At 39.7% G+C, this 14,639-nt stretch overlaps 3 protein-coding genes across 3 annotated transcripts; 2 read left to right on the top strand and 1 right to left on the bottom strand.

The window, feature by feature from the left end:
* Positions 1 to 1,871: 1,871 nt before the first annotated feature.
* On the top strand, positions 1,872 to 3,643 carry LOC140781323 (probable UDP-glucosyl transferase 73B6). The gene has a single exon (XM_073127259.1). It carries the CDS (start codon positions 2,001 to 2,003, stop codon positions 3,408 to 3,410), a length of 1,410 nt encoding a protein of 469 aa, XP_072983360.1. The 5' UTR covers positions 1,872 to 2,000; the 3' UTR covers positions 3,411 to 3,643.
* Positions 3,644 to 5,228: 1,585 nt separating this feature from the next.
* Positions 5,229 to 6,495, top strand: LOC140801009 (uncharacterized). The gene has a single exon (XM_073155991.1). It carries the CDS (start codon positions 5,262 to 5,264, stop codon positions 6,255 to 6,257), a length of 996 nt encoding a protein of 331 aa, XP_073012092.1. The 5' UTR covers positions 5,229 to 5,261; the 3' UTR covers positions 6,258 to 6,495.
* A 3,295-nt stretch (positions 6,496 to 9,790) lies between these two features.
* Positions 9,791 to 13,853, bottom strand: LOC140793946 (probable alpha,alpha-trehalose-phosphate synthase [UDP-forming] 11). Its single transcript, XM_073145735.1, has 3 exons — positions 11,527 to 13,853; positions 10,675 to 10,948; positions 9,791 to 10,461 (listed from the first exon to the last, which is right to left on the bottom strand). The coding sequence occupies exons 1-3, from the start codon at positions 13,395 to 13,397 to the stop codon at positions 10,141 to 10,143; spliced, it is 2,466 nt and encodes an 821-aa protein (XP_073001836.1). The 5' UTR covers positions 13,398 to 13,853; the 3' UTR covers positions 9,791 to 10,140.
* Between the last annotated feature and the right edge of the window lie 786 nt (positions 13,854 to 14,639).

The following is a 14,639-nucleotide window of genomic DNA, read 5'->3' as shown; positions in this document are numbered from 1 at the left end:
CGTACTGCATGCTCGTTGTAACTTTCAAGGCCCTCTAGTTCAATAGTTTTCTTGTTATAATTATACTCCTATGGTATATAATATTATAAATATATAATCCAATTTACAAGGTTTAGTGGTTCATTAATTAGATTTTAATCCCCGAACTCAGACAGTTGATTTTATAACTTTTATAATCAAAAACTTGTTTTTTTCTTTAATAATTGTCTATTATTCTAAATTCTATATACGATTGCATATTAAAGAATCCAATATTTAACATTTTTATGGATATGTTTTTCATACAAGATAAAAGATATATATTGGTAACATTGACCTATAGTAGCTACTCAAGTTTCTCAATTGCTCGCTAATCGAACCCATCAACCTAGCATGAACTTGGCCCACAAGTTTAAGCATCAAAAGAGGGTTTGTTTCATCCATGCTAGACATAAGCATGGTTAGCCAGACCCACTTGAATAATATATGTTAAATTTTACGTCTAAAATATTTATAGTCATAACATAATATAATCTTGTATTTAGGTATGTAAATATACATTAAGTTATTTATTGTTATTGGAATAAGTCTGGCTTCATTTGGGAATTGAAAAAAAATAAGAAAAATTATTTCGGCCTGAGTCATATTTGAGCCTATTGTAACCCGTCAGATTTAGGGTTGATACCAGACCTAATCTGATCTAGAAAATTTCCAATAAAAAATATATTAATTTGATAAAATAGGAAAAAAAAAGGTTCTTTATTATAGTACTATTATTGTTGCATAAAATTTCCTACATGAGTGGGTAAACTACTCTCACCATTTCGAATTAGCATTAAGATTGAAGCATAGATTTCACCATGGATTTCTTGCAACCTTGGTTTCAGCTCATCAGCTGTGGATGACATAGATAACCTCACGGGTGGCAAATAGAATCGTGATGAGTAGGATCAAATTCAATCAATAAATAAAGTTTTGGTTCATCTAGTCAGTTGACTCAACTTCAAGCCATTATAAATTGCATCCAGTTGCAATCAATCAGCTCAATAATGTATTAGGTGAAAGTTAAGACCCACACGAAAACGATCTATTTAAGAATTTAATATAGTACACAGTTTATTATTTAACAAAAGAGTTAAATAAATTAGATATAAATCGTGGCATAAGTGTTTTGTTTCTTAATTTTATACGAGTAACTCGAGTTATAAACTAATTATTCAAGTGATAAACAAAAGTATTTTAATATTTGCTATGGAAAAAAGTTAGGATCCAAATCTTGATAAAGATGAAACAATTGAGTGGTGTTGTTTAGACTGTGTAGTGGCAAATCTACCGATTTAAATATTAGTCCATAATTTAATTAGGATTATCTTCTTTTCTATTCTAAATTAAAAGACACAATTCTAATTAGAAAGTAATATATTAAATTATCTCTTTTCTAAATATAATATTGAAACTATTCTCCACTAAAGCTCAATTATAATTTTATACTTAATTTGACTAAAGTTATTTTAAATTTTTTTTCTCTCCTCTCTCATGCTAGTATGCTACCTATTAATCTCATTCTATACAATCACAAAAATTAATTTAAATTTTGTCACCTAATTTTCCTGCTCCACTTTTTTATCTACCTCATCTCTCGAGCATATTTCATTGCATACCTATATATGAATATACGTTGCTTACCTACAATAAATAAAAATAATTTTATTTACATTTTATATTAAATTAAGAGTTTTTCAGTCAATTTTTACTTCTTATATATATATATAACATTCATTTTAAGAGAAAAATAGAAATTATTATTCTAGATTAAGTCTTAATTCCGAACCAAAAGTAACCTAATTTCTCGGTCATGACTAATATTCCATTTCCCCAAATCCAAAAATAAAAACGAAAATATTTTTTTGCATTTTAACACCCAGTTTTCACCAATGTACTATTTACATCCTGCACATTGTCGTCTATAAAGTACAACATCCGTGAGACATCTCATCGATCACAGGCTCTGCCCCTAAGCCATGGCAAATAACAACAAAGGAGATCAAATCATCATCTTCCCCTTCATGGCCAAAGGCCATGCCATCCCCCTCCTCCACCTCTCCGCCGCCCTCTCTTCCCGCGGCCTACGAGTCACGCTCGTCACCACCCCGCTAAACTCACCCTTTTTCCAGCACCACCTCCAGCGGCACGAAAAATATAACAATATCGCTATTCTCACTCTCCCTTTCCCTCATCACCCCCCTCTCCCACTCGGCGTCGAGTCCACCGACCTCCTCCCGTCTCCCGATCTCTATCCAGCCTTCGTCCTTGCCACCACCCGCCTACGTCGACCCTTCCGCGACCTTCTACTTAACCTTTCGGCCTCTTCTTCTCCTCCTCCTCCTCTTTGCTTGATATCCGACTTCTTCCTCAGCTGGACTCAACACATCTGTAGTGAACTGGGCATCCCGCGCCTCGTCTTCCACGGAATGTCGGCCTTCTCCATGTCCATAAGCAAGGCCATCGTCGCGACCAACAGCGTTTACGGCAACGGCGACGACAGATGTCACGTGCCGGGCACGCCGCCTTCGCTGCTGCTGGAGAAAGCCGAGATCCCCGCTGCGCTCCTCAACTTGGCCGACCCGGATGACCCGATGTCGCGGTTCCTCGTGGAATTGAACGATGGGGACCTGGATAGTTGGGGCGTGGTGGTGAATAGCTTCGCCGACTTGGAGGAGGAGGTCTACGTGGAGCTGTTCGAGTCGTTCTATAGGCGCGGGGCAAGGGCTTGGATGGTGGGCCCGATGTCTCTCCTCAGCGAGGCCGCCTCTGAGGAGGACGTGGAGGGATGCCTCGGTTGGCTCGACAGCGAGGCGAAGCATCGCGGTGCCCGGTCGGTGGTGTACGTGTCGTTCGGGACCCAGGCGCACGTGCCAGACGAGCAACTCGACGAGGTTGCCCACGGGCTGGCCGCATCGGGATACGCGTACCTCTGGGTCGTTCGATCCAAAACATGGACCCCGCAGTCCTTGCCGGAAGCCAACGGGAAGATCATCAGAACGTGGGTCCCACAGAGGAAGGTGCTTAAACACGCGGCGGTCGGGGGATTCGTCAGCCACTGCGGCTGGAACTCCGTGCTGGAGAGCGTGTCGGCAGGGGTGCCAATGCTGACGTGGCCGATGATCGCCGAGCAGGCGCTAAATGCGAAGCACGTGGTGGATGTCCTCGGCGTGGGCGTGAACCTTGGCGGAAGAGGTGGTGAGATAGTGAGGAGGGAAGAGGTGGCCGAGGGGGTGAAGGAAGTGATGGGGGAGAAGGGGAGGAGGTTGAGGGAGAGGGTGGCCGATATCCGGCGAGAGGCGGAGGAAGCGGTGGCGGAGGGTGGCTCGTCCGACCGAACGTTGGATGAACTCTTAGAGGAGCTTCGAAAAGGTCGTCATAACTCATAACTGTAGCATAAGTAATAATGGTCTTGGTACGTGTATCTGAGAAATAGTTTTATATATATATATATATATATAAAATTAGTTTGATGATAGATTTCTTGCAAGTTGTAACCATATATAGTTTCAACTTTCAAGGGATCAACTGTTAGATAATCAATAGAGAGGATCAACTGCATGTGGAAAAATAAATTAAAAAAAAAACTCTGGGGAAATAGATCGGTGCATGGGGTTTGTTACTTTGTTATATTAATGCTCACTTGTCCACGCACTGGTCGGTATGAGTGCTGGTTTGGTGGAAAGTTATAAGAGTACTTGTTTAGTGAAAAGATAAAAGAAAATTAATGATTAATTTTTAAATTTTACTATTTATTTTATAGTATTTGAACGAAGAAAATTAATTGGAAAGTAATTGCTTCATTTTTCTAAGATCATCGGAATATTTTTTATTTCGCTTCCTATATTTAAAATGAAAAAAAAAGACTTACTTTCCTATATTTTTATATATTATATATTAATCACCAACAATTCTAATTTTTATCAAATAATAATAAATTATGATTATTTACTAGAATTTATTTCACTAGAAACTCCTATAGTTTCTTTCCTCTATTTTCTAAATATATCACGCTAGAGTTTTTGACTTATTTTAATTATATTCAAATAATAAATAATCGAATTTATAAGTTTAGTGATTTATATTCTAAATCGTCAATGTAATAGTTTTGTAATCAAAAACTAATATTTTCTTTTCAGGTGTTTAATTTTCTAGATTGCGTATAAGATTGTACATTAAAGAATAAAAAAATTAAACAATTTTATGGAACTACTTTCAATTATATATTAAGTGCTCTACTCGTTGATGTTAACCATCTTATAGCTATTTATTTATATATATATAAAACCTTCTTATAGGCTATAGCGTGTTTTAGCTAATAGAAATGACTTGCGAGTTGGTAAGTTTTTACTTTTTTTTTAATTGTCAGACACATCCTAAGAGAAATCAACAACATCAAATGTTATATTCACCAGTGGACCAGTGGTAGCACCGATGGGAGCATAAAGTTGTTCGCGACCCCACTAAGAAAGCAAGGATAAATACAAGCCAAACCTTCTTCTTAATTCTTAATTCTTAAATGTTTGCCCTAGTGCGCTCTGGGGTGAGCTTTTGGCTATTTTAGAAGGAATCAAGTTTATTCATTGGCCCATGAGGATGCCAACAAGTGGCTCTTTAAAGATAGAATTCACAAGTAGATCAAATAATATGTATGTGTATCATTTAGCCCACTATGCTATTCGTGTGATATTGTGGCATGGGCGGGTTCCCGGGTGGACTAAACTATGTAACAATGCTTTCAACAAAATAATAATAATAATAATAATAATAATAATAATAATAGTACGATTTAGAGTTGAGGCCATCCTGACCTAGGAATGCTCATTCCATGGTGAGGATGATCTAGAAAGTTCCAATAAATTAAGGACGGAGCTAAAGATGATGGTATTAATACAACGGAAATCAAAACTTGAGGGAATCTTAGAGTATTGAAAACAACAACAAACTAACTTCTATCAGTTTTCCTTCAATATGTTATCTAGCGAATGTTCCTTGTCTTCCTTCAAATAAGAAAAGGTACAGATGATAACAATTTGGCATTAGTTGATGCTATGACATCACGTAGTTATTAGAGAAAGGAGTAAACGAAAAACAAGAGGAAGGATTTAGTTACAATATCCTAATCAAGGCAGGGATGTCAAATTAATCTTATATATATATATATATAATGTGTGTATATGAGAAACTATTCTCTCATATAGCATAACCAGTTTTAATCAGGACATAAGCAATCCAGAGCTATGTCTAAGGATCCTTCAACTGCAATGGATTCATCGAAGCAGTTAGGTGTTGTTGGAATCTTTAGACAAGCTTTGTACCTCCCAAGTAGGAACAAGAAGCTCATGCTTCCTGTCATGCTCCTTGCCTTGCTCCCTAACTCTCCTCTCTTGATGGTCAACTACGTCTCCATATATCCATTGTTTCTGGACTTCATCATCAAGCTGCACCTCCTTAGCCAGAACGATCCCGGCACTCCGCAGTACTACGATCTACTTGTGAAAATAAAGCGGGACGCAGGGAATTTTGTGAACTTCGGCACGATCTTCGCGACCGCCTCTCATGCCATCTCCTTGTTTTCTATGATGGGCATGATCTACACCTCTGCCATGGTCTACTCAGGGAAGCAACTAGCAATGGGTGAATTGTTCATGAGAGTTGGAGGGACATGGAAAGGTCCACTTATGACATGTATATATGTCACCCTCTTGTCTGTTGGTTATACAGTTATGTCAGTTTGCTTGATAGCTGCTCCAATACTGAATGCTAATGGTTCGATCGGATTGATCGGCGTCGGTGTTCTTCTTGCGGTCGCAACCCGACTCTTGTATGTCTACTTGGCTATGGTGTGGATGGTTGGAGTTGTGATCTCAATTGTGGAAGATGGTGGTTGTTATGGGCTACAAGCACTGGAGAAGGCAGGAGAACTGGTGAAAGGAAGAAGGATGCAGGGCTTTCTCATTGCAATCGTATTGCTAGTTGGAGACGGTGTTCTTACTGGGGGATATAGTTTTGGGCTAACAGAGGGCCACTCAAAGGTGGTAAGCAAGAATGCTACTGGACTAGTTATGTTCAATATATACTTGCTGTTAAAGATGTTCTCCCAGTTGGTGTGCACTCTGTTCTACTTTGAATGTAAGAGGACTCAAGGAAGGGAGGTTGGAATGTCAGGGGATCTCATATACACAAGGGTAGGTGTAGATATTACTCTCAGTGTTGACGAAGGACTGGCACAGTGAAGGTTAGGGATGTGATTCCTCTCTTGCTTCGTTCTTAACTCCCTTGTGCCAAAGACCATGGGTGTTTCCAATTCCAATTCAATGTCTGCAAATGAAAACTCCCACTACATTCCTTGTGTAGTTTCTTCGAATCTGCTTTCTTTTTGTTGGTGCAATTGCACTGAAGATGAGAATGTTTTGTTTTAGCTTATCACATAGAAGGTCTAATAACCTCAGGAACTAAAATTGTGAAGATAATTCGAATTGCGAAACAAACTTTTTTTTTGAAAGGCTAAAGATTCGTAAGATTTGGCCTCTGATTTATTATTTTCTGAAGAATTTTCAGGCTTAATATGCCATTCATATCGGCCTGCTTGTTTAACTCCTAGCATTACATAGTTTCTCATGTACAGTATTGAGAAGATCAAGACAGAAATCCATATAAAAGATACTAGATAATGAAGTCTCTAGCAAATGATGATCTCCATGCTCTAATGTGTATTGTAAATATTAATTTTGTGCATTCTAATATAATAAAATGTATATCGATTATAAAAAGAAAATACGAGCACACAGTTTTATATGCTAAATTAAAAAACTTAATGCAATTAAATACATTCAAAAGCCACAGAATGGTATTCTAATTTATGATTAGTCTGTTTGGTCCTACTATGGTCCATAATTTTTAATATATGTTCGTTATCATCCACATTAGCATTATTAATAAAGTTGATCTTGTCGATTTACAAACTAATGATATGTTTAAATTTATCAAAATAAGCGACAAAGCTTTGTGCGGAAATCTCTGCGTTATTAACAAATGTAATGGAGGCAAAGGGAAGGACCAAGAAAAGTTATAGCCGGAGTTAAATAAGAAGAAGAAGAAGAAGAAGAAGAAGAAGAAGAAGAAGAAGTTATAGCCGGAGGACTCAATGCAACAACTTCCATACTTTATTCAAATTCTTATAGAATATGACAAAACATATAGAATGCAAATTATAGTACTAAAAGATGCCCATGGACTAATGCTTTGTAATATCCTTCTCCGATTCATTTATTATTATAATATGATGGGCTTGGGTAAGATTAGATTTAAATTCCTCACGAATAACTTATATATTATAAAATAAGAAATAGAAGAATTTTATTTCAAAATAATAAGACATATTTTTCACGAATGACTTAAATCTATTAATTTTTTTATAATCTTAATATGAGTTTAAAATGATTAACTTATATTTATATTTTATAAATTTAATAATAATATTTTTGATACTATAAATACATGATACATACTCATTTTTTTTTCTTCTTTTGATTAATAATTATCTCAGTTTTTATTCCCTTTATCTCTGCTGGCGCTTCTGGAGAGAACTTTTTTTTTTTCTGACCTTTTGTTTTACACTTAGCTTTGTGGATTAACTCACACCCACTCATTATCCTTTCAAAGAGGGTTTTTGCATCCTTGTGATGATGAACTGCAGGGCTAAGTATTGCTTTGTTAGTTTTATTGTCGGAAATTTAGTGTAATAGATAAGCTATTATAGAAGAAGATTCGAGTTTATTCTTAATTCAGAGCACACGAAATAATATAATTCATCAGGGATTAAATCCTGAGTGACTGGCAACCTTAATAAGAAATTTTGAATTGAAGCTCCTTGTCATGATACTGTAGAATAGTCCAAGCCTGACAAAGTCGATGAGAACCACTAGATTTTATATTTTTATTACCTCCTCCCTAACTCCCTTCTCTTGTTTCTATCGTCCGTTGTTATTTTATTATATCTTTTCTTTTCTTTTCTTTTTACCATCTTTTCCATCATTACTCTGTTTTCACTTAAAAACTTTTGTTTGCCCACGGCTGGCAGTTCATTATGCCTGTAAATTATGACAGGCAGTGGACATTACACCGTTGTCGCATTCACTGTTCTTCTTTGTTAATCGCACCTTTCCCAATAGCAAAGTCCGTTCCAACTCGTAGACTCTTAGCTCGAGAGTCAAATCTGAGCGTCCAAAATAAAATATTATCCTGGAGAGTGGGTTAACAATGGCCTAACCAGTATCCTTGGACTAAAAAAAAACTTGTAAAGCCATGTGGAGTCCATGGTTACTGTAACTCTATTGGGTTAATTGCCTTAAGGCCGGCCTCTCTGTTGAAGAATTTCCGTTAGTAATGGAACAGTTGGACTGGGGTGTTGGATTTATGGCACACGAATGCCCAGAATTTAATCCTCTCTGTTTCTTTTCTTTTTCCTTTTTTTTATTACTGGTTTTACCTTTTAAAATTAGTTAATAGGACGTAGGATAACACTTTTTTGAAGACAAAATTAAATTGTAATTGGAGCTAGATCTGGACAGTTACTATTTACTGGACTCTTGAGTTTTATTTTTATTTTTAATTATTATTATTCAGGAGCCCGAAGATTAGATATGAGCTAGACAAAGGGCCAACCCTTCCTAGATACAGAGCACTTAGGCTCCACCGAACTTTTAGCTGATTAGTCTAGGCTTCAAGCCATATACGTTGTCAAACAATTACTCTGAATCAAACGCTGTGGAGACTTGCTCCAACTCGTTGCGCTGTCGAGTTTTTTCTCCAAAGCTAACTGAATTGTCAAACCATCAACCGAATCGACCAAGTTATTAAATCACCAAATAATTTTTTTATAATATTATTTAAGAAATTGCCCCCTCCACATCAAAGAAAACCTTCTCATAGAGGAGACTAAGTTGTCTCATAAGCCGAAAATTTCTTTCTACCGCCCCTTTGTCTCTTACACGAGACCTCCTTTCCTTTTCGATCCAATCCAATTGCAGGCTGGTCTCATACGGTTCTCCCGTACTAACTTTGAGATCTCTTCACCAGAGAAGGCTCCAAAGGTGGAAGGATCGAAGAAACTACCTAAGAGTTTCACTCCCTCACGCTAATCTAATCATTGAATGAGTGTAAAAAACAAGGATAAACCAACGAAATGCTGCAATCAATTATAGGAAGAATTTGAGTTACTACAATCAATCATCCACTGTGTGTTAACAGAGGCAACAAAAAAGAAAAGAAAAAACGCCACCTAAAATAGGCAGCTAATTTGACTAAGAACAAGAAGATAACAATGAGATAAGAAGAATTTGCTTTCCTTAGTACATGGACATTAGGCATGACGATTGGAGACACGACACGTAAATAAATTCCTCCGGTTTCCCCGCAAGGAATCATATTACTATGATCATGGTCGCAAACACTCTCTTCATTGCTTTACCTGTTTGACCGGATCATGGCGATTGAGACATTAGATTATCGTTTGAATAAAATGAGTGATGGCAATTTAGCTAGCATCCTTGTCTAGATCTTTATATTATCCAAAGTTCAATATTAGTCCAATTCTAATTACCCACCGTGCATCTCTTGCAACACAGACAATTAACAAGACATGCAAAGGCAATACCGTTGGAATCCCACAGCCACAGACAGGGCTGTGGTCCTCAGAGAAGAAACGTTCACAGGTATCGATAGATAGGAAACCACCAGGAATTGACATTTCTCCCACAACTCACCATCAGAGAATAAGAGCCATATATTCACATAATACAGTTGCGTACACCAAGAAGAACAAAAATATCAAATGGATGGTATCGTATATGTGTGGTCATCATCTACAAGGACAAAGAGAAGCTTTTCTGAGATAGGTACAGTGAAGAGGATGACATGAAACTAACTAGCTGTGTAACTGCTATCGCAGATGACTTGAACTAAATCTTGATTATTCGTTCCCTTCTTAAAGATATTGAGTAACATTTTCCTGCTATTATAGTGTGTGTCTGGTTACCAATTCACCACTGCTTCATTAGATTCTGACTCACCTCAGGTTATTTTGTGCCAGCATGAGAAGAAGAAACTTCAGTTCAGTCAGAGCGAATCTTCAAAGGATACCTGGCGCTGCGATGATCTGGGAGGTTGTGATGATGAGTTTGCTAGGCCTTGAAGCATTTTTATAACATCGACTGTGTCATCGAGATAATATCTTGCCAAGCTTGGCTTATTACCAACAGTACAAGCAAAGACCTCTGGAATTGCTGGCGATGAAGGATTGCTTGTGGACCTTATGATGCTCTCAAACATGTCTTCATCCGATCGATCATCACCAACACACAATATGAAATCTGGCGGTTGTCCTTTACTTGCCATGGTTGCGATGAGACTTTCCACCACGACACCTTTGCTTATCCCCTGATGGTATCACATTAACCCAAATGTACAAGGAGAAGCTTCAGTACAAAATCACAGCAAAAGTAAATATTTGCAGAGACATGATAATCATGTGATATTATCTCTAGAGTAAATTATCCTAATTCATAAGCCTCTACTTCAAAAAGTATTGGTTGATTATGACAGATCATTAACTAGAAGTCGACAAGAAATGATATTGCATCTTTCCTTTACCTGAGGATTCACTTCTACGATATGTTGGCCCCTTTTCACAACCACTGGTTCATTTGCAAGCACATTCTCTAAGTGATCAAGGAGTTCTTTTGCCTGGCATGACCCGAAATCTGGATCAGCCTCTTGGTGGTGCCATACTAATCCACTCTCTTTAAATTCGATTGTAGAACCATCAGTCGCCTCCATGTATTGCCTCATTACTGGTTCTGCAATCTTTTTCCAATCAAAGTCCACCGTTATATTGCACAACTCCCAGGGAGAATCTCCGCTCCACCTGCAGCAACAGCAGTAACTCAAAACCACCATTCTTAAGCAACAACAAAATAATAATAAATTGGCATCCTTGAAACAAGTATTTTTCTTTTTCATATGTAAGGCCCACATACAATTATTTAGCATCTTGAATCACTTAAAAAGTTTTAGTTTAGCATAATAATCAAAAGGTGTGCTCATCAAATATTTCTGAACATTAAATGGAACTACGACATCTCTGACTTCTAACTACATCTACTTTTACCACGTGCAATTTCAAGAATATTCATTCTAATCTACAATATTCATCTACATCTTATTGTTCTTCATATGAAACAGGCTAATTCAGACATTTACGGAAATTTGTGTTCCTTCTTCAACAACTTACCCACATATCCCAATAGCTAAATTCATAATAAGTTCTGAGCACAATCTACGTTCACTAGAATTGCATGCTAATAATTTTATGTTAAACAGATTATTGTGTACTTTCCATCAAAAGCTGGAATCCTGATCTGATTTGGTTAAGTGAAAATGCTTCCCAAATAACTATCCATTAACAAGATGTTCCCATTTATAAACATGTAAACAGACATCTACCTGGTGAAGTAGCCATGCTCTGCAGAGATCCCCAACTTCTTACAGGGGACAAACCACTTGCTCAACTCATCCTTCCCTCGACCACTGACAACGAATACTACATTCTTTGGGTCGGCGCACAACCCATTCAGAACAGAAATAACTTCATTGCTTGGTGTTTTACTGATGGAGGTCTGTGGCATTAAAGTACCATCGTAATCTAGCAAGAAAAGCCTACTGCCTGCCCTACGGTAAGCTGAGTCAATATGTTCCGCTGATAGTTTCCTAAAGTTAGGACCAAGAGCAACAACTCGGAAGCTCATGCCAAACCCAATACCCCAAGATCCACTAAGGAAATTATCCCTGCAAGCCCGCTGCAAGTCCTGATCGAACGACCAGGTCCAATAGGCAACATCATGAGAGCTAACATACTTATAGTGCTTCTCGTGCCGCAGCTGCTTCTCTGCCTCTGGCATTGTCAAGGCCAAATTCATCGACTCAGCAACAGCTTCAACATTCCAAGGATTGACCCGAATTGCACCGCTGAGAGACGGGGAGCAACCGATGAACTCTGACACTACAATTACGCTCTTCTTTGGCTTCCCTTCCAATGCTGGGCTCTCCTGCCTGCAAACTGTGTATATATAGGGGATACGGTTGAGACCGTCCCTGACTGCATTGACGACGCAGCACTCTGAGACAGAGTAGAAGGCGACCTTCTCAGAAGTTGACATGGAGCGATCGATAAGCACGATTGGCTCATATCCGGGCTTTTTGAATCTCTCATTAATCCTCTTCGTGATCGACCGGGTCTCCTGCTCCACCTCCTGCACATCCCTCCCCTGGCTCCTTGCCGGATTACTGATTTGGACTAGCACGACCCGGCCCCTGAGCTCTGGGTGCTCCTCTAAAAGCTGCTCCATGGCCAGTAATTTGAGACCAATCCCCTTGAAAAGATCCACATCGTCGACGCCAAGCATCAAAATGCGATCTTTATACGTCCCCATAAGCTCCTGGACCTTCGCCGCGGTCTCAGGCGACTCCACCACTGATCTAAGTTGGTCCACGTCGATCCCCACAGGAAGAATCTTAACAGTAACCGTCCGGCCATAGTACTCAATCCCGATATAGCCCCTCTTAGACTGGTAGTCCAAGCCCAAAAGCCTTGAGCACGAGGAGAGGAAATGGCGGGCGTAATCGAAGGTGTGAAACCCAACGAGGTCGGCGTTGAGCAGGGCGCGCAAGAGGTCTTCGCGGACGGGGATCGTGCGAAAGATCTCGGATGAAGGAAAGGGGGAATGGAGGAAAAATCCAAGCTTTGCTCTAAAAAAGCGCTTGCGGAGGAAGGAAGGGAGAGCAAAGAGGTGGTAATCATGGATCCAAACGAAGTCGTCGTCGGGGTTAAGGATCTCGGTGATACGATCCGCGAAGAGCTTGTTCGCGGAAAGGAAGGAGCGGTAGAGGGAGCGGTCGAAGGGTAGGCCGCCGAGAGAGGAAGGGGTTAAAGGGAGGAGGTAGTGAAGGAGAGGCCAGAGGTAGTGCTTGCAGAAGCCATGGTAGAAGCGAGAGTGAAGGTCGGCGGGAAGGAAGACAGGGAAGCAGGAGAAGTGGGAGAGAAGGTGGTGGGAGAGGTCGTCGAGGAGGGAGGGGTTGATGGCGGCGGCAGCGGGAGGTAGGGTTCCGACGTGGATCGCCGGAGAAGGGAGACCGGAGATGAGCTGGAGAGAGAGAGAGTCGGGGTCGAGGGAGAAGGACAGGTTGAAGGGCGAGGATGGGTCGGGGGAGCACCGGAGGGGAAGGCGGTGGCCAACGATGATCCGTCGGGGCGCCGCCGCCGGCGAGATCGGCGAGTCACAGACGGAGGAGGGGGAGGCGACGGAGAGCGAAGGCATCTCCTTCGTTTCTCCTATCTCTACTCTAATGGCGAGACACTAGGGGTAGCTTTAGGGTTTGGTGTTATCGGTGGGTGCTGCAGAGTTTGAGGAGGAGGAAGGAAGAGGAGAGCATGCCACAACTCAAGTACTGGGGGAGTTAATGGGTATGTATCGTTTATGCCAGTAAGCTCGATTAGAGAGAATAGCGGGAATAACTTATCCGAATAAACTCTGCCTCGTTCGTAGAGAGAGAGAGAGAGAGAGAGAGAGAGAGAGAGAGAGGGGGAGAAGATGAACTGGATAGAAGACGAAGAGGGGATAAGCTTGGAATGAGGTTTGAATAAGGGATGGAGACCGGCGGTAGACGGTGGCTTATCTGGAATGAATTTTCGAAATGACGGCATTGCCACTAGACGATGCTTTCATTCAAATCACGTGCTCCTTTTGCGGTCTCTTTAGTTTCCGTTGCGGAATTGCTACGTTTTTCTGTGTACAAGAAAATACTAGTAGATGCTTTAATTCTATCAGGAATAGCTAGGAACAGGAGGAGGAGGAAAGAAGGATAAGATGACGACTTCATTTCACGTGGAAAAAGAGGAAGCATGCTTAGTTCGTGATAAAGGATTTAGAGGAATCTCTATGAGCATCTTTGGCTCAGAGAATTATATAAATGAGCTCAATTGCTGCATCCTTTCCGGGGAAAATACACCACTCTTGTTTCATCATCGTATCGTAATGCATAAAGTATAAAAATTATTATTTTTAATCATTTAAAAGTAGAGGTTAAAAATTCAAATCTTATCATAATCTAATAGTATACAATATAAAATAATTATTTTTTAATTGTTTAAAATTTTAGAGTATTTAATGAATTACTATTTATTTCTCTATATCATCTCACGTTACAGTGTCAGACCATTATAGGCAATTAAGTAAAGTTTCGATTATGAAGTCAAAGGCGTTTAGTTTTTTTTTCATTATAACAAACGATATTGACGGTATAAAATAAACATGGTAATGATCGACGAATTTACTGGCGTTACGGCTGCTACAGCTACGACTCTACAAGGCTTTATTGAAGGTCAATGATTCACCGGCAGGTGAGCGAATCCATTTAATAGGCCCATTTCCGTCCGCTGTCGGTACTACCGACACGTGTCGGGTTCCTGGTCCCGCTCCCGGTCCGAAGCCAACCGGATAAGCTCCAGCTGTCCGAAGTAAAGACACCACATGAAGAATACGAGGAGCCATGACCAAGGA

Source organism: Typha latifolia, chromosome 1, assembly GCF_019914945.1.
Source record: "Typha latifolia isolate L0001 chromosome 1, TyphaL0001v2, whole genome shotgun sequence".
Lineage (NCBI taxonomy): Eukaryota > Viridiplantae > Streptophyta > Magnoliopsida > Poales > Typhaceae > Typha > Typha latifolia.
The sequence above is the reverse complement of the archived record's forward strand: the minus strand, read 5'-3'. Positions and strand labels throughout refer to the sequence as shown.